We start from the raw sequence: 19,775 nt of genomic DNA on the forward strand, positions 1-19,775 counted from the left end.
CAGACATGCTTCCTGGGTTTCAAGGAGAGGCTGCCAGTCAGGACATGATCCTTTAGCAAATGTAAGATCTCCGATCTGCCAAGCCCTGGGTCGTGTGCTCAGGAGGGTGGGAACATGAAGTAGTTCCCTTGAGGATCTACAGGCAATTGTCAGGCAAAATATACACACAAATCAAGGAGTGCAAGTACTGAGAGCTGGCAGTGGTGTGGGAGTGGTGTTGAAGAGGAACAGTGGTTTCCAATTGGGAAGACCAGCAGGCTTCTGGATGAGGTGGCATTTGAACCGAGCCACGAGGGGTCAGTAGGACTGCACCATGTCATGAGTGAAGGGGTGAGAGCGTCAAAGACGAAGGCCTGGGGTGCATGTGGCAGGGGAGCCTATGGGCCCAAGGGAGGAGCTGGATGGGGGCAGGAGGGGAAGCTGATGTGCAGAGCAGGGCAGGACAGGTGTTTCTGGGAAGCTCTATGTGCTGTGCTAAGCAGCTCAGTTTGCTGCCCTGGGCAGGGGAGGTTTGTAGCCTGGGAGGGACAGATCTTGCCCAACGAGAAGCTACATAAAAATATTTGCCTTCTGCTATGTGAGTTCCTGAAGGCATGGCTCTAGAAACACATTCACCCTGAGGATCTGTCACTCAGACTGCAAGAGGGAGGTGTGATCAGAATCACCCTTAACCAAAAACCAGAATGTCTGGGCCCAGTTCCTGCTATGTCACCAAGCAGGCCGCTCTCTGGCATCAGCTTCCTCATCTGCAATACAAGGGGGTGCAGTGCCTCCAATGACCCTCCAATCTCCAGCTCATCCTGAGTCCAAGAACTTCAGCCATCAAGGAGTGTTTATCTCAGAGTCAGGTAGGAGAAAAGGAGGGCTTGCTGGGTGACTGGCACGCACGGGAGACGCAGAGCCAGCAGCCACTGACTGACCCAACCTCGGTGGGAGCAGGGGGAGACTGAGGGAGAGGCTGCTGGCTTGATCAGGTAGAGCAGAGGATGGAGGTTGAAGGGAAGTGAGCTACCCAGCCAGCTTCCTCCCAAACCGGCTCCAGGCCCGGGGCTGGGCATTTCACAAAAAGGCTGAAGGAGCTTTGTGAACATTTCCTGTCCCACCCCAGCACCCTTCCTGGCACTGACAGCCCAGCTCAGCATTACCACACTGCTCACCTGTGAAGCAATCTTCCCCAAGAGGGCCGAGCATCCAGCCGGGAGCTGCCTATAAATGTGAGACACACACCGAGCTATCAAACCCCTCTGTGTGGCTCCCTGGCTTGGGTAAGTGAGTTCTAACCTTCCACTCTGACTTCTTCTTAACCTCCCGCCATGACAGGCCTCCTCCAAGGCCTCCTCCTGAAAGCCCTCCGTGACTGATCCACCCACTTGAAAATTTCCTCACATTTTCTTGGATCATATTCTGCGGGAGCCTCTTGTCTTCAAATGCTCTTCTCTTTAGCATTCTCCAGATATTCTAAAGCCACCCCTGCCACATGGGGCAGGATCTTCTCCCAGAGCAGTTACAGTTTCTTTTCCTTCTGTATCACCCCCATTGTTTCTACGAGCAGCCTGAGAGATGTCAGGGGAGCTCAGCAACCTTTTCTTCTAAGCTCCTGAACCCTCACTTGTCCCCTCCTCAGACAGAGTGCAGGAAAATGGCGGACCAGATGTCGCAGCTAGAATGTAACATCGAGACCATCATCAACATCTTCCACCAGTACTCTGTGCGGCTGGGGCATCCGGACACTCTCAACCAGAAAGAAATGAAACAGCTGGTGAAAAAGGAGCTGCCAAACTTCCTCAAGGTAGGCAGGGGTTCCAGGCAAGCCTGGGGCGTGGGGTGCACTCTGCAATGGCCAAGGAGGAAATCCCAGCTCCTTCACCCACCCTCCAGGGGCAGCAGGTGCTCTGTCCCTGGAGCTGCTCCCAGGTAGAAGCAGGCCGTGTGTGCTGTGTGCGGGTATGTAGTGGCACATAGGGCCCCATGGTTGGGACACACAGGAAAGATGTTGTCTCACAAAGAATACGGATGAATCCAATGCCGTTAGTGCTCCAAAGGACCTGAGAGAGAGCGCTGCAGGTGATGCGGGGTGGGGAGCGGAGCTGACACCTGACCTGGGGAGAGAAGCACCTGAGGATGAGCCTTGACAGCCTGGAAGCAGACCAGAACCTGAACCCAGAGAGGTCTGAGTGTGAGAGCTGTGGGGCCTCCCTAAGTGGGAGGGTCCGGAGCAGGGAGCACAGAGCGTGGGGAGATGCACCCAGGAACAAAAAACACTTAGTAACATGATTAGTTTATTTCCCTAATGGGAACATTTCTAGGCAGTTCTAGAAAAAACGGAGGATTTGTTCCTTTGTTCCTCCCCCCGCCCCAACCCCCCCTCCCCCATCTTCCAGTGTACTTTACAACTATGGGGAAATAGGCAGGAGTAAGAAGGGTGAGATGCCTGCCCCCAGGCTCCCTTTCATTCCCCCCGGGGCGGCTGGCGCCCTGCCACCCTCCCCAAAGCCAGGCCCGCACCCCTCAGGAAGCAGATGGGATGCTCACAGCTCCGCACAGGTGCAAGGGGAAGCCGGGTCAGGACAGCCAGGAGCTGGTGGGACCAGGTTCTCCTCCGTGGGACTCCTCCACTGACCCCACCACCCGCCTCCCATGTCCAGGAGGGAAAACTGAGGCCCTGCCCAGCAGCTGTGGCACAGTGAGGGCTCAGCCCAGGCTGGCGGAGAAAGCACAGAAGACCAGGCGATGTGGACTGGCCTGGGGGCTGAGCAGGGCACCCGCAGGGGGGGCACTGGGAGGGGCCTCAGCTGAGCCTGCCTAGCCTATGGGCCCACCCACTGCAGCCTGGGTCCTCCTCACCTCCAAACTCTCACAGCCTGGGTTCAGTGCAGAGCATGCACCGCTCTCCAGCCCCACACAACATACAAACCATCTTGTTTTCATCAGGTGTTCCCCCTGCCCCAAGTAGGTTGAAATGAGTGTCAGTAATAAGTAACCTAGAGAGGGAAGGAACAGGTAGGCAACGGGAGGGAGCCCACACTGGTAGAGGGACTGGGACAGGTGGGGCTCACACCCACTCTCCCCCTCCCAAGCCTCATGGATCTGCACAAACTACTTCCCCTTTTCTAAGACATCTTCCTCCAGGAAGATGCCCTGTGAAGCTTGTTATAAAGGCCAAATGAGGTGACATTTCTGCACATACTAATTGCGTGACCTCAAGGAAGTCCCGTGATCTCAGTTCCTCTCCTGTAAAATGGAGAGAATCATAGTGCCCAGGTTGGATGCAGAAAAAATCAGCAAGTGTCTAACACATGTTCAACATCTGCTAGTCTGTGCGCATCAGTTCAATGGTCATTTCTAATTTTTTAACTGAGGCCTGGGAGTCAGGTTCCCTGTGCCTTTGCCTGGGGTCAGTGCAGAGCTCCCCTTCTGCAGAGCTGGCCATGCCGGCCCTAACTGCCCTTGTCACCTGCACCCACAGAAGCAGAAGAAGAATGACAACGCCATAAACAAGATCATGGAGGACCTGGACACGAACGGAGACAAGGAACTGAACTTTGAAGAGTTCTCCATCCTGGTGGCCAGGCTGACGGTGGCCTCGCATGAGGAGATGCACAAGAATGCCCCAGAGGGAGAGGGCCACAGCCATGGGCCAGGCTTTGGGGAGGGCAGCCAGGGCCACTGCCACAGCCACGGTGGCCATGGCCACGGCCACAGCCACTAATCAGGAGGCTGCCCACCTAGGGCCACAGAGAGGCTTAACGGCCTTAGCTGGGGGACAAAATAAAGTCTTCCTCCAAGCCAGCACTTTGTCTGCTTCTTCCACCGCCCGCCTCTAGCCTGTCCCTCCAGGGGCCAGGGTGCCATGCGGCCCTGCCCCCTAACTGCCCAACCCCTTCACATGGTAAGAACAGAGTGAGAAGCCACAAAATGTGGGTCTATTCTAAGCCCCTTGGGCTCACTCCCCTGACCATTTCCTCACCTCTCACTCAGGCCCCAGTCACCTCACTCCAGCTCAGGACTTCCTCATACTGCCGGTCGATACCATAGAAAGCAAAAGGCGGATACCTCCCTCAACATTCTGGCCAACCCCACCCAAGCCCTGACCCCTTCCCCCAGTGCTATCTACCACCTTCTACAGCTGTGTGTCTCCTAAGAGACCTTATTCCTCTGGAAGTTGTCCAGAGGTGATCCTAGATGGACTGTGTCTGAGGACACTATACTGGAGATGTTTACCCATAAACTGAGTTCTGAATCCACGTTGAGCAAATTGATGTCTCTTCACAGACCGAGCAATGTCATCATGGATGGACACTGGGGCAGGTGCGGGCAGGGATGAAAGTGGGGGAGTCTGACCCCATGCCCACCCAGTGCCAGCAGGATGGAGAGAGAGAAGAGCTCCAATCATGTCCCTGCAGCTATAAGGTTCGACCACTACCATGAGGAGGTTGGACTTTGGGTTCAGGCCTCCCTGGAAATGAAGAATGTGAAACAGAGTGGAGAAGGAACCAGCCCAAGGCCATAAAGTGGAAGAATTGTTCAAAGTAGTGCAGAGGGGTGCGGGGGGCTCAGGTTATGATCTTGGGGTCCTGGGATCAAGCCCTACATTGGGCTCCCTACTCAGTGGGGAACCTGCTTCTCCCTCTATCCCTCCCTCTTGTTCATGCTCTCTCTCTCAGATACATAAGTAAAATCTAAAATAAAACAAAAAAGTGCAGAGAGGGAAGGGCCTTGAATCTATCTTTTCTATGGGCTGGATGTCCCAGCTCCTTTCCCACTACTGAGCAGGAAGAAAGAGCCAGTCAGGTTTCCGCTGCCCCACACTGGCTGCCTGTAACTGGGTCCCAGGATGTCTGCAAGCCAACTGCAAAGGCCTCTGGTCTAAAGGCCAGTGGGGCTCTGCTGTGGGTACAAGGATTTGATGGCTCCCACTCAAGCACATAGGGTGTTTCCAGGAACTCTTCCAGGCTGTGAGGTTGAGAAGCAGAATTTAGAAGCCCCCAGCCCCTTCCCTGCCTGACTTAGAGAGCCGAGAGCTGGGGAGACTCACCTTCTGATAGCCCTTCTTCCTGACCCTCATGCCCACAGAGGAGTCACCTTCTAGATGCAGCTTGGTAGGAGAAAGAGAACCAGCCTGGGAGGTGGGAGGCCTGGGGATGCGCCAGAAAGGGTGGGTATCCCAGCCCACTGCCCCCCCTTTTCACAACGTGCCATAAACATATTTATGACTCTGCCCCTTACTAGACTGTGAACGCAGTGAGGGCCAAGTCTGCAGCATCCGCTTACCTCTGCTTTCTCCCCAGCACGCAGAGTAGTGGCAAATACATGGCAGCTTCTCAACAAATACTGACTGTACAGATGCTCGAGCATTTCCCACGCGCTCCTTTCTCACGGGTGGTGTGGAGAAAAGAGAGAGGAGGTAAGGGGGCGGCGGGGGGGGGGGGTTAATACTGGTAGATGGAAGAAGCCTTCTGGATATCACGAATCTAAAACTGGAAGGTAGGGGGCAGCAAGGTGACAGGAATCTGAAGCCCCACCCCCACCCCCCCACCCTTACTTTATTTAGTCATACCAGCCTTTATCCATTGCATACTAGAAACTTCCCTTTGAAAAAAGGGATTTGTCTTGAAAATAGTTTGAAAATTGTTGATTAGACCTAACCTGCCCCACCCCAGTGCTTGATTGATTCTCCCCAACATCCCTGACAAGTGGTGGCCAGCCTGAATTCCCCCATGAAAGAGAGCTTCCTAACGTGGCACAGACACTTAGAAGGTTCTTCATCATGCCAAGCTCAAATCTGTGTCGTTGTGCTGCCGGGCATTAATCCTGGTTTCCCTCCCACATCCTTGGGGACACAGAGTAAATCTAACCCCTTCCATCAACACAGCCACGCAGCCACTCCTTCAAAGCATTTTCCCTAAATGACATCCAGGCTTTCTCCAGCCTCGACACTTTTGCACCAGGAGTGGTCTCACCACCCTGGGGTCTCTAGCAAGCCTCTCAGCCCTGTCCTGAGAGCCCAGAGCACCTGTTGCTGCTGCCATGAAGACATCCCTGACCACCACCTTCTGCAAACACCTAGGGGCTTACCCCTCCCAGCCCAGGGAACTCTCTGAGACATCTACCATTGCACTTCTGATACAGACTTGGAACCTCTTATCAAGAGGTGATAATGGCCCTGAAGGCAGAAATTATGGCTGATTTGCCTCAAATCCGCAGGGTCCAGAATGAAGCATTATAGATGAGCAAGTGAAAGTAGGTTGGTCCTAGGATCCTGTGGAGCCGGAGGATTTGCTAAGGAGCAAGACAATAGGGGACAGGGCTTCACAGATGCCAAGAGTTCTCCCTTTTGTGTTCTCTCTCTCCTAGCTCAGTCTGAGAGTAGGACGTAGTTCTAGACTCCAGGGGAAGGTCTGACAGTAAGCCACTGTACAGAGCCCTGTGGGATTTTCCTTAAGCATCGTTTAGGAGAACTGGTTAAGGGGATTTAGCCTCTTCCAAAAAAGCTGGTTCTATAAATAATTCTAAAAGTTGTATAGAACCACAAAAGACCCTGACTAGCCAAAGTAATCTTGAGAAAGAAGAACAAAGCTGCAGGTATCACAATCCCAGATGGCAGACTATACTACAAAGTTGTAGTAATCCAAACAGGATGGTACTGACACACAAATAGAGATATACATCAATGGAACAGACTAGAGATCTCCAAAACAAACCCATGGTTATATGGTCAATTACTCTTTGACAAAGAAGGCAAGACTACACAGTGGGGAAAGGATAGTCTCTTCAATAAATGGCTCTGGGAAAACTGGACAGTTGCATGCAAAAGAATGAAACTGGACCACTTTCTAATACCATACACGAAAATAAATACAAGATGGACTAAAGACCTAGATGTGAGACCCAAAACCATAAAATTCGTAAAACATAGGCAGTAAATTTTTGATGTCACCCTAAACAATATTTTTCTGGGTATGTCTCCCTAGGCAAGGAAAATAAAAACAAAGATAAACTGCTGGGACAACATCAAACTAAGAAGATTTTGCACAGTAAAGGAAACAATCAACAAAACAAAGGCCGTCTACTGAATGAACAAAGATATTGCAAATGACACATCTAATGAGGGATTAATATCCAAACTATATTTAATAACTCATACAACTCAACACCAATAAAACAAATTTTCAAAATGGCCAAGAACCTGAATAGACATTTTTCCGAAGAAGACATACAGATGGCCAACAGACACATGAAAAGATGCTCAACATCATTCATCATCAGGGAAATGCAAATCAAAACCACAGTGGGAGATCACCTCACACCTGTCAGAATGACTAAAATAAAAAAGAGCAGAATCAGCAAGTGTTGGTGAGGGTGTGGAGAAAAAAGAACCCCTGTGCACTGTTGGCAGGAATGTAAACTGGTGCAGCCACTCTGGAAAACAGTGAGGAGGTTTCTCAAAAATTAGAAGTAGAATCAATGTATGACCCAGCGATTCCACTTCTAGGTGTTTACCTGAAGAATGCAAAAATATTAATTCAAAAAGATACATGCACCCCTATGTTTTCTGTAATATAATTTGCAATAGACAAGGTATGAAAACAACCTAAGTGTCCATCCATAGATGAATAGATGAGGACTATGTGGCATGTATACACGATGGACTATCTCTTAGTCATAAAAAAGAATGAAATCTTCTGATTGTAACAACATGGATGGACTCAGAGTGTATTATGCTAGGTGAAATAAGTCAGACAGAGAACAACAAATACCATAGGATTTCACATATATGTAGAATCTAAAAACAAAACAAATAAAAATAAAAAACTGTAAAAGGACTCAGATACAGAGAACAAACTTGTGGTCGCCGGGACAGAGGGAGGAGGGGTGGACAAAATAAGTGAAGAGGAATAGGTAAATTTGGATATAACAAATTTCCAGTTATAAAATAAATAAGTCACAGGGATAAAAAGACAGAATGGAGAATATGGCCAGTAATATGGTAATAGTGTTGCGTGGTGACCAATGGTAGCTACACTTACCCTGATGAGCATCATGTAATAGCACTATGTTGTACACCTAAAACCAATATCATATTACACGTCAACTATACTTCAACTAAAAATGAAAAATGAAAAAGCTAGTCCTGTTGAGTAGAGAGGAACTGACTTTCTTCCTCAGTGGGAGCGATCAGATTCCCACCCCACCTGAGAATCATCTCTCGGTGATTAAGGAGTCCTTCTGGGAAAGATGAACTTTTGGGGGCTTCCCCTCCTTATAGTGGCCCCATCATGAGATGCCTGCCCCTGGTTCCCAAGCAGGAGAACCTGAGTTTCGGGATGGCTGTCTGGGAGCAATGAGGAAGGGACAGTGGCTGTGCAGACACTTCATGGTGCTCTGATGTGTTCTGAGGCTGGCAGATGCAGGATGCCCTACAACTCAGGGAAGAGGTGAAGTCTCTCATTATCCACTTGTTCATGCATTCATTCATTCACTCAGCACACACAGACGGGAATGATGAAGAAAGCCTCGCCTTGTCATGAAGGAGCCCAGGCCTGCGGGCAAACCACACAGCTCCTCAAGTGCTCTCAATGTGGAAAATGAAAGGCTGTAGAGGGTGGTTTGGTGGGACTTTGAGGTATCCACATGATCTTTCAGCAGGTGCTAGAAGGGCAAACGTTAGACCCCTATCAAGACTGTGGGCACCCCTGGGTTAACATGCAGGTGCTCCGAATGAGGCCTGGAAGTGGGCGGGTGTGGGGTCTGATCAGGACCAAGGAGCCAAGGGCGGGAGAGGCAGAGGTGAGCAGGCCAGAATCTCGGCCTGGAGTTTGCACTCTCAGCAGGAGAAGGGAGGGCAGGAGCAGTGGGGGTTTTAGGGAAGTGTACGATTTAACCATACTTATATTTTAAAGTGTCTATCTGCGGTTTATGGGATGAATTTGGGGTGGGAATGAGCTAGCAGGCCCAGGCCAGTGAGAAGGCTGCCGGAAGGTCTGGTGAGACCTAAGAGAACCCAAGATGGCATTCTCAGAAAAGACAAGTCCAGCCAGGATCTCAAGCTACCCAGGTCCGCCCAAACCCTACAGGACAAGGAAGGTGATTCTGTGCTATTTCCCAAGACCTTGCCAGGAAGAAAGGCCTCAGCTTTCACCAGCCTGGTGAAGCAATTTTACACAACCGTGACACAAATCCTAGTCTGAGGAAAGCTCCAGAATCCCACCTCCATGCCCTTGCACCCCCTCCCTGAAGTTGCCATAGAAAGCTCTGTGACACAGATGTTGACATCCCCATTACCAAAATGACAGCAGAGCTGAAACAGATGGTTGCTCAAGTCCTGTTTCCTGTTGAGGCTCGGGCCTGGGACCATCCCTCAACCCTGAGACTCCAGTTGGCTCCATGGCCTGATTGGGCCCCAAAGCCTGTCTCCAGAGACCCTCACATACACAAGAGACAGGTAACACAAGCACCTGGGAGGCCAGCTGGCCTCCTCCCATGAGTGCCCTCATGTTCTCCCTTTTTTGCTAAGAGCTCTCCCATTTTGGCCCAGGTACCCAGAACTATCCTGTGCAGATCAGCAAGACACAGGTCTGTTGCCAAGCCCTGAGGGTGCAGCTCAGGGCTCAGGTCCATCGACCCCTCCTCTCCTCCTGCTGCCTCCCTTCTTCCCCTCCATCCATCTATATTCTCTCCCTGAGTCTTCTCTCCTGCTCCACCTGCCCTCCCAGTCTTCGTGGTAACATGCAGTGCCAAGGAGCTGGGATGTTTTCAGGAAGGGCAATGCCTTTGAGTGAAACTCAGGGTCATCTGTAGCTAGGGATGATGCCTCCAAAGCAGAACACGTGCAGCTTCAGAAGCACCTATTAATAGTGAAAGGTGAGAATCATGAGGGGAAATAATAAGGGCTGACGGTCTGCACAAAGAGAAGCAAGGTGGGCTCAGGAAGCGAGCCTTCCGACATTGCTGAGGTCAGAGGAGAGCAGTCCACCCCCAGCAAGACCTCCCAGCCTGCTGTGAGTGGCCCATCCTCCCCTCCTCCACCACCAGCAGCAGCAGCATCTCACTGGCTGATTTGGACCAGCTGCTCATTCCCTCATTAGAAAACACTAACTGGATTCCACTAAACCAACATGCATTGATTCTTCCTTGACTGAGCAGCTGCGTGTGAAAAGCATCCCGGGCCTACAAAGCAGGCAAGTCCCTGCTCACTGGAGTTTCCATCTAGAAGAGAGTCAGACAAGGAATAAAGAATTGATCATTTCAGAGGTGATGAGCTCCAGGAAGAAAATAAAGGAGGGAGATGTGAGGGAACAGTGGGTGGGGGGGAGAACGAAGCAGAGCCTCCGTGGAGAGCAGCGATGGACATGGGGCCAGGTGGCAAGTACTGGAAAACTTCTGGTGGGTTTTAATCAGGTAAGTGATGCAGTATGTTTGTGTTGGGAGGCCATCTGGCTGCCACATGTAAGAGGGTCAGGGTCCAGAGTGGAAGCATGGGGAGCCGCCGGGAGGCTGTGGCACCCCGCCTGGCCTTCATATCAAACACAGCATTAGGGCCCTGCCCTTGAGGAGCCTTCAATATGATGCGGGTGAGGAACACCCAAATAGGTATTTTCAATATCAGGATGTGTGGAAAAGAAAAGCAAGGTAGGTGGTCACTACAGGCAACCTGGAAGCATAGAGGAGCCACTTCTTGTCTGTCTTCTTGCGTGGGTGGAGGGGAGAGAAAGAAGGCCGGGGTAAGCGCTCACAGATAAATGCCAAAGTGAGTTTTGAAATGGAAATGGTTGAGCTACTGCATGCCCAGTACTGTGTTAGATAATCAGAGAAATCAGAGAAGCATGGTTTGCTTTCTTTTGACTTGGATGACTTTTTGTACCGGCCGAATTAAAATGTTGAGTCCTACTCACTTTTGCCCTAGGCTCCTGGTAGCCATCCCATTGAGTCCAGATCTTTTCCTGATTTCCAAAATCCCGATATGCACCTTGGCATAGCTTGGCATGCAGTATACCCGTAGCCCACCTGAGATGTCTTTCTGAAAAGCAAGGTGTCACACCCAAAAAGTGGCATCAGTGTCCTCATTTTATAGATGAGCAAACAAGACTCCCAGAAGTTAAGGGTTCTGCTCAAGATCACAGAGGTGATCTTATTCCTGAATATAAACACCTTTGCCCAGAGCACTCTGTCAGACTAAGCCTGATGGATGGGCAAGCCCCCAGAGTTCCATGGAATCTACTATGGATAGGAGGAGTGGACATGTGTGAGGAATGTGAAGGGGTGAGCTCCCCAGTGGATGCAACAATTGGGTTGGGTCTTGGTGGATAAGCAAAATATCTAGACCTCAGTGATCTGGTACCTAAAACAGAGTAGACGCTGTAAAGGAAGAAGAGGGCACTCCAGACAAAATGGACAATAGCACAGCACTTGCAGAATTCAAAGAGTCCAAAAGTTCACAGGGAAACTGGAGAATGTTCTGGAACCCAGCGTAGCAGGCAGGGGGTTGATGGCATGGTGCTGGAGAGAACAGGTCCCGCCTCTGTGGTCCTGTGGTTCTAATGGTCCTCATGTCTGTCTGCTTGTTTCCAGGTACGGACATCATCCGGGGACTAGCCTCTGCAGTTCCATCTAAAAAGTCCAAATTGCACTTTTCAGATGGAAACACAGAGGTTCAGACAAGGGAAGCCACTCACTCAAACTCGAAGGGCCAAGAAGCAGTGGAGCTGGGAAGCTAACCAGACACCTTGGATTCCAGGCTGGGAGCGCCTTTCATTGCCCTTGGGTGCCTCTGGCTAATGAATTTTTACCAAGTTTCGGGGCCCTTCAAATTTCTCTAAAAAGGATTTAAGTTTAATCGGTGGTTCAGTTGGCTATTTTGAAAGTAAATCATGGATGGTGAATTTTTCATAAGAGCAAATATGCTGGGTTTTGTTCTTAGAGACTGGTTGTTGTTTTCTACCACATTCTGATAGGCCTCTGTATCTCAGAACTGGTCACAGACAGGTGAGTGCTCCGGTTTGCAGAACAGGCTGGTCCTGCTCCAACAGTGGCAAGGTCTGTAGGGAAGACACTCACCCAGCAAGTGAGGGCTTTCCTGAATGTTTCCCCATTCAGTCATCTAGGCTGGAGCCATTGCAAGACCCCCTTCTCTGGGTCCGGAATTCCTTCCTCTTCTGCCAATCCCACTTCACCCCACCCTCAGCCTTTCATACTTTCTTCTGCCTCAGCTTTACCTCAGGTCCACATTCCTGAGATGTGGCCAGTGGCCCAGCAAACCTCCACCCCCAGGCCTCAGTGGTCAAGACTTGTCACTTCCTGGACTCCATCCTCAATCTCAGCATCCTAGACATTGCCTTGATGGGGCTTGGCATCAAATAAACTGAAAGACAGACCTACTCCTTCCATAATATAAAACTCCTCTTATCTGTCATACCTGGGCTCCAGAAAATTACCTAATCTTTCTCAAATTTTTTCCACAAACTCTACCCTCTGGCCTGTCCCTCCTGCTGAAGAGGACCCAGCAGGAGCAGCCACTGGAGGATATGCCAGAGCTGTGCCCTGCCTGCCACTTCTATGGCATCTTTGTCTGCTTAGCTGCTAGAGTGGCTTTAACCACAGACCGTTCTCGAGGCTAGAAGCCTGAGATCAGGGTGTCAGCATGGTCAGGTGGTGGTGAGGTCTCTCCTCCTAGTTTCCAGACAGCATCTTCTGCTGTGTGCTCACATGCCCTTCTCTCAATGTGTGCTCACGGAAAGAAGCAGAACTGTCTCTTCTTGTAAGGGCACTGATCCCACTGTGAGGATCCCACCTTCACAACTTGATCTGAACCTAATTACCGGGGTACCCAGGTGGTTCAGTGGTTGAGCGTCTGCCTTCAGCTCAGGTCGTGATCCCAGAGTCCTGGGATGGAGTCCTGCATCAGGCTCCCTGCTCAGTGAGGAGTTTGCTTCTCCCTCTTCCTCCCTCTCTCTTTATCTCTCATGAATAAATAAATAAAATCTTTTTTTTAATAAAATCTTTTTTAAAAAATAAAAATAAACCTAATCACCTCTTGAAGGCTCCATCTCCAAATACCATCACATAGGCGGACAAACATTCAGCCTGTAACCTTTATGTATTCTGACACCTGACTACGTGGAGTGTGACACCAAAGGGATACCCCATCTTCCCCAGACTGGACTCAGCACCAGACTGAGGTTTGGGGCAGGGACGCCCCCAGTGGCTTTTGCTGAATCAGACTGAATGCACTTCCCACCAGGGCTCTGGCCGACCCAGCCCTCAGAGGCTATGCTCCTTTCTCTTTCCTCTGGGACCATTTATACAGAATCAAACCAATAGCCATGCTGATTTCTATTCATTCATTCATATAGGATGTATGCATGAAACCCTATCGTGCGTCAGGCACAGTGATACAGCACCTGCTCACTCCAGTCCATGGAAAGATGGACGTGAAACACAAAACCACATCAGTGGATACAGAATCACAGCAGGAGAGAGCACAGCAGGAGAGCAGTACAGTCCTAGGGGGATTCCATTTAACAAAGAACCTGCATAGACCACAGTAAGGAGGGAGGCTGGCCAGCGAAGTGTTCCCTCACTGTGCCCTATGTTGGGTAGAGCTAACCCTCTTCTCCTGCTTCTGTGTCCCCGGCTGCTCCCAACACCTTCCTGCCCCCCTACCCACACTCTTGACAGAACCAAAGGAAGGTTCCTGGAAATTTTGCATCTTCTCATCTTTCAAAGTTCTACCCCAAATTTCACATCCAAGGTTCTCCTCCTCCAGGTTACCTAACTGACCTCAACCAGCAGCCAAGGCTGGGCCACTCACCTGTTCCCCACCGCACCCTGTGCTTACTTCTGCCCAAACAAACACGATACAGTGTGGTGATTTTTGCTGCTCAGGTTTTCCCCTGGCAAGGACATCCAGCCCATCTCAAGGAAAAGTCTTTGGAATAATCCTTGATGTCTCATTGCCACCTTCCAAGGTATGCAGAGCCTGACAACCCCTTACCAGCAGCATGTCTGCCACCCTCGTCCAACTGCCTCCTCCCTTGAATGGGCTAGAGCTGCACTTCCAACGTGGTCATTGTGAGCTACATGTGACCACTGGCCTCGTGAACAGTGATTGTCAGCATGAAGCATGCTGGATTTCAAAGGTTTAGAAAAAAAGAAAAGAAGGCAAAATATCTCAATAATAACCTGTATGTTGTTGGGGCCCCTGGGTGGCTTAGTTGGTTATGCGCCCAACTCTTAATTTCCACTCAGGTTGTAATCTCACAGACATGAGATCCAGCCCCGCATCAGGCTTCCTGCTCAGCATGGAGTCAGCCTGAGATTCTCTCTTCCTCTCTGCCCTCCCCACCCACTAGGACTCTGGCACTCTGTCTCTCTGAATGCCTCTAAAAAAATAAAAATAAATAAAAAGTAACTTGTTGTTTCAACTTGTTGTTGAAGTGATACTATTTTTGATCTATTGGGTTTATAAAAATTTATTATTAAAATTAATTTCCTCTTTATTTTCACCTTTTTAGTTGTGGCTACAACTAAACTTAAAATCCTAAGCATGGCCCATACTGTTTCTCATGGCCAGCACTGCTCTGGAGAAACCCTCCTCACTGTTCTCTTTGCTTGCCCTCTGGGGTCTGCCCCCAACAATTTCCTCTCCACAAAGGCAGGCAGAGTGATCCTTTTGACACATAAATGAAATCATATTGCTCTCTTGCTCAAATCTACCCAGTGGCTCCTTAGCACATTTACAACCCAAAGCTTGCCCCAAGGTCCAGGAGTCCCTGCTCCCCGCTCCCTGCAGATGATGCACAGCACCCACCACTCCCCACTCAGTTCCTGCACCTTGTCCTCTGTGCTATATTTTTGAGCAGGTCAGATGCATGCCCACCTCAGGGCCCTGGCCTCTCTCTGCCCAGAACTCTTGGCCCAGATATCTGTGAGCCATGCTCATTCCTCTCTTGGATTTCTGCCCAAATGCGTTCCTTGAGCATCACACGTAGCCAGCATGCCTCCCCTTCCCTTCCACCCTAATGGTACTTCCCTCTCCTGCCTTCCCCGGTATCATATGATGTGCTTTGGTCTGTTGGTTCACTACCCCCTCCCTCTGTGAAAGAACATAGCCCCATGTGCACAGGGCTCTATGTCTCTGGTTTCTGGCTACCACAGATGTTCAGTGAATATTTGTTGAATGAATGAATAAGGAACAAACAGTGGACATTTAATAGTCCACTGTTCATTTGGTGAACAAATGAACAAACAAAGAAGGGGATCTACAGGTTCTACATGAGGTCTGTCAGAATTGCAGGGGTGAAACGTGCTCCAGTCTGGGGACTGTGGACACGGAAAGAAAGAAGTGCACACTGTTATGAACTTTTTGAGAATACATTTATTATTGTCACTTTCTTCAGTGATTACAAGGATTGGTCTTCTTGGGGACTTTGCTCAGAGCTTCCTACTCTTTGTGGGTATTCCTATGAGAAGTGTCTAGCACAACAGAAACCAGGGATATGAATTCATTGAAGTTGACCTGTCCGTCTTTATCAGCATCCAGATCTTGGAATAATTTGTCAACCGTAGCTTGATCTTTGGTGTTCTAGAAAGGGACATGAAAGACAATGAGCTCAGACTCTTTCTCCCCTTTCTCCAAGCCTCTCATCTCTCAGAGCTCAGCTCAGGGAGGCCCAGGGATATTAAGTCATTTGCCAAAACTGTGTTGGGGAATCCAATGTGACAAAACAGAAGTCAGAGGGAAACAACTGTCGTGAGTTACCCTAGAGCCACTCAAGTCTCAACCTGGAAGGTCTCTGTCGCTCACTAGTCCCCACAGGTGAGGGAACAATCCCAGAGAGAGAGGCAAATATTGCTGGAGGTGACAGAGTAAGTTATGGAGATAGAGGGAGGCAGAACCCCCCAGGCCAACCTCTGCCCAGCCCTTCAGAGGACAAATTTGGTTGAGAGGCCATCACCTACCTTGAGGGTGTTTGGAAGTTCCTTTATGATCAGCTGCTTCATCTCACCCTTTGAAAGGGTGTCGGGATGCCCCACCCGGACTGAGTACCGGTGGAAGACATCGACGATCCCCTCCAGGTGGTCCTCCAGCTTAGTCATCTTCTCACCCTTCAGGAGACAAGGGAGGTCTAGGGCAGCTCCTCCCCTACCCATCCCCACATCTCCGCTCTCCTCTCTTTCTGGTTCAGACAATGGATGACTCCCCCACATCTGCTTTGCATTCTCTGTTTGATCACTAGCAAATTTTTCAATTGTAAATAGGCTTGGGGACCTGGGGGGCATATCATACCATCTAAAGTCTAAAAGAATCAACCCCCATTGCCACAATGTTCCATGTCCCCTTGTCTCCTAGGGAGTATAATTCAGAGGGTGATGTTCACTCAAGCCACCCAGGAAGGATTTGGTGGCTAGCTAGGCTCTTTCCTTTCCCCGGGTGATGGCACTTTGTCCACAGGTCTCTTCCACCTTCACATCCCTGGGTCCTGAGACTGAGTCTACCTAGCACAGCAAGGGCTGGTCTCCTGAGTCCAACCTGCACTCAGTCCGGAGATGCTTTGGCAAGCAGAAGCTTGTGGCTTCCAACAGCCATCAGTCCCTACCCTGTGTGCCCCCTGAGGGCACAGCCAAGGACAGGACACTTACCCTTCAATGTTCAGGAGAGTGGAAATGTAGCAAGGAGCCTGCACTGGTGAGGACTACTGAGCAGGGAGGTTTTTATAAGGCACTCCAGGCTTCACCTTCAACCTCAAGTGAAGAAATCTCTCTGATTCATCTTGAGGCAATTGCTAAACGATGCTGTGTTGCTCAACAGAGACTTCAAACCTCTGGCTTTGACTGCAACATGAGCCTGGTTGCTTCCATGGCACACAGCACCCCTGCTCGGCCTGACACAGAACCCCCTATGCCACCACTCCACCGAAGGGGCCCTCAGCTCTGGGGCAGGATCCAGGCTTTAGGCTGACTTCCTGAGTTTTATCAGGGTTTTCTAGTAAAAAGTCACGGGAACAGGTTTTGCTGCCTGGGTGGCACCTACCTGGAAAGGGAAGGACTGGGAAGAGGCGTTTGCTGAGTGTCAACTACAACAAAAACAATAACGAGACTAAAAACCATCAGAGTAGACATGTACTCCCGGAACAGAGAAGGGGCACTAGGAATCTTAGTAAAGCATGGAATTTAGTTAATAATAATGTATCAAGAAATGTTCATCAATTGTAACAAATGTATCATATTTCTATAGGATAACTTATCAGGAGGAAACTGTGTGCCGGTTTTTGGGCGCTGTCTGCACTGTCTTGTGTCTTCTTGGCCTTTCCATAAATCAAAAACTGTGCTAAAAAACTGAAGAATCTTGGGGATCCCTGGGTGGCTCAGCGGTTTTGCACCTACCTTTGGCCCAGGGCACAATCCTGGAGTCCTGGGATCGAGTCCCGCGTCGGGCTCCCGGCATGGAGCCTGCTTCTCCCTCTGCCTGTGTCTCTGCCTCTCTCTCTCTCTCTATGTCTATCATAAATAAATAAAAATAAATTTAAAAAAAAACTGAAGAATCCTCACTTAATTCTCCAAACAGCCCCGTGGGATGAGTGTACATCATGCAGATGAAGAAAATGAGTTTGAAGAATTGAGGTATCAAATCCAAATTTGTCTGCTTTCAAAACCTTTGTCATTGATGTACTTTTCCCCCTAAATCAGAATAGGTGGGGTTTTGTTTTGTTTTGGTTTGGTTTGGTTTGGTTTGGTTTGGTTTGGTTTTGGTTATACAGACATAATACATGCTTGGGGTGCCTGGTGGCTCAGTCATAGAGCATCTGCCTTTAGCTCAAGTCATGATCTCAGGATCCTGGGATGGAACCCCACGTCAGGATCCCTGATCTGTGGGACTCTGCTTCTCCCTCTCCTTCTGCCCCTCCCCTTGCTTGTACTCGCTCTCTCTCTCTTCCTCTTCCCCTTTCCCTCTCTCCCTCCTTCCCCTCCTCTCTCTCCCTCTCTCCCCCCCTCCTTCCCTCTCCCTCTCTCCTCTTCCTCTCTCCCTCCCTTTCTCTCTCTCTCCCTCTCTCTCCCTCCCTCTCTCTCTCCCCCACTTTCTCTTCCCCTCTCTCTCTCACACGTACTCTCTCTCTCTCAAATAAATAAAATCTTTTTAAAAAGCATAATAGATTCTCAAACTTCTTGTAAAAAATATAAGTTAGGGTAAATTTAGACAATCTTATATAAGACCCCAATCTTTCCCTTTCAGTTTTTTGCCTAACATAGTTAATCTTCAATAAGCTCTCCTCCATGCACCCCCCCACCCCACCCCAGCCCCAGACCACTGTGTGGATGGCACCATGCTGGACCAGGTGCAAGGCCACAACTTCCGTGGCCGCCCTCCTGGAATTTGGAACAAAGTAGGCTGAGGAAGGGTGCTGGGGGCTCTGCACCCTCCAACAAGCCACTGACCTCTGCAAGACTGTTTCATTGTTCCTGGGCTCTCCTGGCTGTTCTTCAGTTCCCAGAGTTGTTATGAGGCTCAACTGGGAGAATGTGAGAATGTGCTTGAAAACAGTAAAAGGTGGTCTTTAAAGCTGTTTCCTTTCTACCCTCTGACGTAGATCATTCAGGGCAGCCAGCCTTCCGGGGGAGTCTAGCCACAGGCCACTGGAGCTTCAGGGCTTCGAGAGGAGCAGAGCCTGCCAGCAGCTGAGCCAGCAGCTGTGGCAGAGACAGCCCCTGCCAGGGAAGCCCCCTCACCTGCCCTGTGTGCCACCAGCACAAGCAGGTACCCAGGGTGCAGCATAAAGTCACCTGTCAGCAACTTCCTCCCTCCTCCCACCTGGGCCCCTGGGGAAAAGGCAAAATTAGCCCCAAGGGGAAGGGCCAAGCCTGTGATGCTTCCTCTGGCCTCTAGCTCTGGGGTGTCCTGCTGTCCCAGGGGCCCCCAAGGCTGTGCCTGAGACTTGTGGCCTCCTGGCCTCGCTTGGGCTGCTGGTGCCTCCCCCACTGGACAGGAACCCATCCAGGCCAGGACTGGGCAGGAAGGCTGACACTCAGGGCAGCCAAGGAAGGTGAAAAACATGAAAAGTATTCTGTCCATAGTTTGATGCAGACACTGCAATGGCAGGGACGTCATCATACATCGTCCAAACCGATAGAGTGTACACAGAGTGAGCCCTAATCAACTATGTACTTTAGTTAGTGTGTCACCATTGGCTCCTTGATTGTAACAAATGTGCCACACTAATGCAAGATGTCAATCACTGGGGAATTGGAGTATATGGGGACTCTCTGTACTTCCTGCTCATTTTTCTATAAACATAAAGCTTCCCCTAAAATGTAGAGTCTATTAATTAAAAAAAAAAAACTAATACATCTAGAGTCACTTATGTACAAAGAGTAATAACATACTACACAACAAAAAATAAACTTCTCAAAGTAATATTGAGCCAAATTGATACAGATTCACTTTCTCAACTCCCTCTGTAAAGTTAGTCAAAGTGTTTTCACGCTATTGGAAAGCCTTGCACAATGCGAGAAAATTTTAACTACTAATAAAAACATGAATTCAGGGGCACCTGAGTGGCTCAGCAGTTGAGCATCTGCCTTAGGCTCAGGGCGTGATCCGGAGATCTGGGATTGAGTTCCACGTCTGGCTCCCCACAGGGAGCCTGCTTCTCCCTCCCCCTGTGTCTCTGCCTCTGTCTCTGTGTCTCTCATGAATTAATAAATAAATAAATAAATACATACATACATACATACATACATAAATACACATCATGACAAATCCATGTTTGTGTGATATAAAG

At 49.8% G+C, this 19,775-nt stretch overlaps 2 protein-coding genes across 2 annotated transcripts; one reads left to right on the forward strand and one right to left on the reverse strand.

The window, feature by feature from the left end:
* The first annotated feature begins 1,600 nt into the window (after positions 1-1,600).
* On the forward strand, positions 1,601-3,789 carry S100A9 (S100 calcium binding protein A9). The gene is made up of 2 exons (XM_025996875.2): positions 1,601-1,789; positions 3,467-3,789. The coding sequence occupies exons 1-2, from the start codon at positions 1,640-1,642 to the stop codon at positions 3,707-3,709; spliced, it is 393 nt and encodes a 130-aa protein (XP_025852660.1). The 5' UTR covers positions 1,601-1,639; the 3' UTR covers positions 3,710-3,789.
* Positions 3,790-15,350: 11,561 nt separating this feature from the next.
* On the reverse strand, positions 15,351-16,795 carry LOC112918749 (protein S100-A12-like). The gene is made up of 3 exons (XM_025996877.2): positions 16,639-16,795; positions 15,958-16,104; positions 15,351-15,580 (listed from the first exon to the last, which is right to left on the reverse strand). Exons 2-3 carry the CDS (start codon positions 16,093-16,095, stop codon positions 15,440-15,442), a joined length of 279 nt encoding a protein of 92 aa, XP_025852662.2. The 5' UTR covers positions 16,096-16,104; positions 16,639-16,795; the 3' UTR covers positions 15,351-15,439.
* Between the last annotated feature and the right edge of the window lie 2,980 nt (positions 16,796-19,775).

Source organism: Vulpes vulpes, chromosome 13 (assembly GCF_048418805.1).
Source record: "Vulpes vulpes isolate BD-2025 chromosome 13, VulVul3, whole genome shotgun sequence".
Taxonomy (NCBI): domain Eukaryota; kingdom Metazoa; phylum Chordata; class Mammalia; order Carnivora; family Canidae; genus Vulpes; species Vulpes vulpes.